This window comes from Myotis davidii, unplaced genomic scaffold, assembly GCF_000327345.1.
Source record: "Myotis davidii unplaced genomic scaffold, ASM32734v1 scaffold1185, whole genome shotgun sequence".
Lineage (NCBI taxonomy): Eukaryota > Metazoa > Chordata > Mammalia > Chiroptera > Vespertilionidae > Myotis > Myotis davidii.
In genome coordinates, this window is record NW_006296007.1 from 591,000 (window position 1) to 596,696 (window position 5,697).

At 34.0% G+C, this 5,697-nt stretch overlaps 1 protein-coding gene across 1 annotated transcript in view; it reads right to left on the minus strand.

Annotated features, from left to right (window-relative positions):
- Positions 1–1,202, minus strand: part of ZNF215 (zinc finger protein 215) — a 6,967-nt gene extending 5,765 nt beyond the window's left edge. The window contains exons 1-2 of the mRNA XM_015568603.1: positions 602–1,202; positions 75–163 (exon numbers count right to left, since the gene is read on the minus strand). Of these exons, the coding sequence (XP_015424089.1) occupies positions 75–163; positions 602–992 (480 nt within the window). The 5' untranslated portion in view covers positions 993–1,202. The remainder of the gene's footprint in view (positions 1–74; positions 164–601) is intronic.
- Positions 1,203–5,697: the final 4,495 nt, after the last annotated feature.

Consider the following 5,697-nt stretch of genomic DNA (forward strand, 5'->3'; position numbering starts at 1 on the left):
TATGTTTGACAAAAATTCAAAGGTCAAGAAAGAAAAATCAGCTCATTTCAGTAGAGACTGGAATCCTAATTCACCTGGGATTTGCCTGTTAGTGAGTCTGCTTCCATTTTCTCCTTCTTGATACTCACCTTCTGGAGAAGGGCAGAATCCTTGCAGGGTATATCTGAAGAAAATGAAGAAAAACATTAGGGAGACAAGCTATGCTTTGGAGAAAAGTTTAATGGTTACAGCAGTGATTATAACATGCTACCCATAATCAGCTTTAAAGAACTTTGAAAAAATAATGATGCAAAGCTCTACAAACAATCAGAATCTCCAAGGGTGGAGCCTAGATCTTATATTTTTAAAAAGCTCTAAATGTGATTCTGAAATTCCACCAGGGATTGAGAACTACTGGACCAGAGGAAAAGGAGCCAAAATAATATTTGAGGCCTCACAGTGTTAAAAGATAAAATAGTACAAATAATATTCTTAAAATTACTTAAGAAAATAACTATAATGGATTCTCCTTCCAATCTTGTTTTTCTTCTTTATAACAGGAAAATATGCTGTCCCTTCCCCCCAGGGCAACTATTCCACATCCAGTTTTCTATATTCTCACCTTTGTCTTCAATTACATCTTCTATGAGGGTCACCACTTCTTTGCTGTTCTTTGGATGATGTAAATTCACCCAAGTCCTGACCTCTTCAGGGAGAATTGTCAGGAATTGCTCCAGCACCAACAGTTCTAGGATCTGCTTCTTAGTATGAACCTCTGGTCTCAGCCACTGAAGACAGAGCTCCCAGAGACGGCTCAGGGCTTTATGAGGCCCAGACACTCCCAAGTACTGGAAATGTCTGAACTTTTGACGAGACGCCTCAGAGTCATAGGTCTCCTTGACTGGGGTGGTTTCCTGCTGCCAAGACACATCTGCTCTCAGGTCCTCACTTTGTTCATCCAGAGTCAGGTTTTGAGGTTTTGGGATAGCCATCAACTTGTTCAGGGGCTGCATCTTCCTAGATGGAAGTCCCACTTTGTCTGAATTTATCTTATCAGAGGAGTCCAGTAATTCTTAGGCTTGGGCTAAGTACCTGTATACTATATATATATATGTGGTGTGATTTGAGCCAAGTTATAACTCAAATAAAATTTCCAGGAATTCCAGGAGTTTCAGATAGAAAGCCAACATTCAGGTACCTGATAGACTGAAAAAAGACACAAATATGACCTATAGATAGTGAACATATTAACATAGTGTTAAAAGATAAAATAGTACAAATAATATTCTTAAAATTAAGCAAGTAAATATAATGGATTCTCCTTTCATTCTTGTTTTTCTTCTTTATAACAGGAAAATATGCTGTCCCCTTCCCCCCCAATTAACTCAAAAAGACAAAGAAACAGAGATAGATATAACACAAACAAGTGATACATGAAATATTCCTTTGATTAAAATAAATTTCATAATTTAACTCCAGTGAGATTTCTCCTGTACTAGTTAACAACTCTATTTTGCTTTATAACTAAGCAAAACAAATCTTCAGGCAGGATATTCAGGACATTAAGGTTTAATACTAGAGATGCCTAAAAAACTTCATAAGTTTCCATTAAAATACCAATAAAGTCATATTAAAATGAGTAAAATTGGCACTACCACTAGAAATTAAGGTAAGAAACCAATTATTTAAAAAATACAAGAATAAATATCCATAAGCTACTTTATTGTTAGGGATTTTTAAAAAACGTGATTCCAAACTATAATAATTAAAAATTTTTATTTGTTAGGACTCACGAGGGGCCAGTCTGCAATGTCCACCAGTGAGGTCTTAGGCTCAACCACACAGACCCATAAGACTACCATGGATCACATTTGGCACCAGTTTGTTAATCAGGCTATTAGACAGAAAACACAGATTGTTAGCAGAGTGAGTGAGTGGCATTTTTCTTCAGTGGGAGTCCTCACAAAATACAGCTCAAGTCAAGAGACCCACCTGGGTTGTGCAGAAAGCATCTTGATTGAAAAGCCTATCCGCAGGAGCCAATATTTCTTCTAAAAACTCAGAGCATAGCACCCAGGGTTCCCCAAAGAGCTTGGCCAACTACAACAGTCATTATGTCCAGGGAAGTTCAGATATAGTTTTCTGTCCAGTTTATAATGCTGCTAGTCTGGATGCAATTTACCATGCAAAGGTCTTTTTTTATTATACACCTCTAGGCCAGTGGTTTTCAGGGGTGATTTTGCCACCAGGGCAATGTCTAGAGACAGTCTGGTTGTTACAACTTGGAGTTATTATTACTGGCACCTAGTGGGAGTAGTTACTAAACACCCGACAATAGACAGCCCTCTAATATCAAAAAATTATCCAGCTCCAAATATCAATATTTTCAAGATTAAGAAACCCTGACATAGGCAATAGATAGTGACTAGGAGTACATACTTTGGAGTCTACCTGATTTGAGGTTAAATCTCAGTTGAAGTTACCATTTGTATGAAATTGAATAAGTTATTTAACAAAAGCTTGCATTTTCTCAACTGCAATATGGCTATAACAATATCTATCTGATTAAATTATAAGGATTAAAAGAACACTCATCTCATTTCTTGGCAGATAGTAAGCACTCAATATGCACTTCGTCAAGAATTTTTATCATAAATGGATGTTGAATTTTGTCAAATTCTTTTTCTGCATCTATTGATATGATTTTTTCCTTCACTTAGCTAATCACACTGACTGATTTGTGACTATATTTGCAAATCATATATCTGATAACAGGTTAATATCCAATATATATAAAGATTACATATCTCAATAGCAAAAACAAACAATCTAATTTTGAAGATGGGCAGAAGATCTGAATAGCCATTTTCCCAAAGAAGACATACAGATGGCCAACAGGTACATGAAAGGATGCGCAACATCACTAATCATCAGGGAAATGCAAATCTAAGCCACCATGAAATACCACCTTATACCTGTGCAAATGGCTATTATAAGAAAGACAAGAGACAACTAGTGTTAGTGAGAATGTGAAGAAAAGAAAACCCTTGTGTGCTTTTGGTGGGAATGTAATTTTGTGCAGTACTAGGGAAGAGAGTATGGAGGTTGCTCAAATTAATTAAAAATACCATATGATTCAGCAATCCCACTTCTGGGTAATTATCTGAAAAAAATAAAAACATTAACTCAAAAAGATATATGCATCCCTATGTTCATTGCAGCACCGTTTACAAGAGACAAGATATGGACACAACCTAAGTGTCCATCAATAAGTGAATGGATAAAGAAAATGTGGTGTATATATACAAAATGGAATATTATTCAGCCATAAAAAAGAATGAAATCTTTCCATTTGTGACAACATAGATGGACCTTGGAGACATTAAGTAAAATAAGTCAGACAGAGAAGACAAATAACATATGATCTCTTATATGATGAACCCAAAACAACAACAAACAAACAAACAAAATAAGCCAATAAAAGCAAGCTCATAGATTCAGAGAACAGATTGGTGGTTGCTGGATGAAGTGGGTGGGCAATGGGAGAAGTGAAAGAAGGGGTTCAAAAGTTTTTAAAAAAGAAGAGCTAGCCGAAACCGCTTTGGCTCAGTGGATAGAGCGTCGGCCTGCGGACTGAAAGGTCCCGGGTTTGATTCCGGTCAAGGGCATGTACCTTGGTTGCGGGCACATCCACAGCAGGAGATGTGAAGGAGGCAGCTGATCGATGTTTCTCTCTCATTGATGTTTCTAACTCTCTTTCTCCCTTCCTCTCTATAAAGAGTCAATAAAATATATTTTAAAAAAATAAAGAAGAGCTAGGAGCAAATGAGAAGAATTTATCAACGTTTTCCATTGTGTCTTGCCGAAACCATACAGTATCCATTTAAAACGCACTCAACAGATTATCATACATACATGTTTATGTCTGCCTATTAGTATATTTTACAGATTGGTGAAAACTTTGTGCACAAAAGTTATTTCTCAACTCCTGAGATACAACCTCCAAAGGTTAGGAAAGTCCAGGTTCATAGAAAGAAATCAATAAAAACATATTTTTTTAAAGAAAGAAAAATTTCAAAGTGACAAAGAGATGTCACTGAGTCCCAGAAAAACAATGAACTATAGGCCAAAATACTTTTAAAATTAACAGAAAGGGAGAAAGAGGAGTGAAAAAGCTCACAGGCAATATGTTAAAAACAAAACAACACAAGAAAGGAAGCTCAAAAATGAAAAATAGAAATAACAAGGACAGCTATTGGAAAAATACTGTGTACAGGGTAAAAGTTTAAACCCAACTACATAAATACTCAAGAGACATCAAAAATAACTCCAAAGTTGAAAATAAAGTGATGATTAAAAACATAACAAGCAAATGTAAACAATAAAATATGCATGGATATATTGAATTAAAAGCACAAATGCATTAAAATAGACAAAGAGGAAATTTTACATGATTGAAGGTACAACTCATAGTGAAGTTTAACCTGTTAAATGTACCTAAAAATATATTTGAAATATATTTATAGTAAAACCCTCTGAAAATGACATGAAATCAACAATGACACATTAGAATGGGCGATTAAGACAACTTTCTAAGTCCTTAAAAAAAAACCACCCTAAAACTAATTACTAATGTAGTGCATAGAAATAACATGGTTAGTCTGATATTTAAACCAGATAGAATGCAAACACTGATGAGAATGTTTACAAAAACTGCTATTAGGTTGCCAAAAAACTCCTCAATAAATAAAAAGAATATAGAGTGGTACTAACAACATTTATTACTAGAATGAAAACCAGAAAAAACTCTCTCAAATGCTATGAAAATTAAATGTTGCTTCTAAAAACCAACTGAAATTGAAAATAAAGTGATGATTAAAAACATAACAAGCAAATGTAAACAATAAAATATGCATGGATATATTGAATTAAAAGCACAAATGCATTAAAATAGACAAAGAGGAAATTTTACATGATTGAAGGTACAACTCATAGTGAAGTTTAACTTGTTAAATGTACCTAAAAATATAATTGAAATATATTTATAGCAAAACCCTCTGAAAATGAGATGAAATCAACAATGACACATTAGAATGGGTGATTAAGACAACTTTCTGAGTCCTTAAAAAAACACACCCTAAAACTAATTACTAATGTAGTGCATAGAAATAACATGGTTAGTCTGATATTTAAACCAGATAGAATGCAAACACTGATGAGAATGTTTACAAAAACTGCTATTAGGTTGCCAAAAAACTCCTCAATAAATAAAAAGAATATAGAGTGGTACTAACAACATTTATTACTAGAATGAAAACCAGAAAAAACACTCTCAAATGCTATGAAAATTAAATGTTGCTTCTAAAAACCAACTGAAATTAAAAACATTGCACATCATAATCTATATAGCACAGCTCAAGCTTCATGGTAAGGCAATGGCAAAGCCTTACATATACAGGATTTCCTCCAAAAATGATAGCTCAATTTTGAAAATGAAATGTATTTTAATAAATACTTTTATAATTATTCAGTGTGTGAATATATTTTTTTTGGAACATGCTATACAACTGAACAAGAATGAGATGAATTAAACATTAAACTCAGTGGAAAAAACAAAATACACTAGGGATTTATAGGTTAAAAATGTAAGTTAATATATACTCAGTATATAAACAATTATAGAGCGAGGAAGACAGGTGAAGATGTTCAGGATGATAT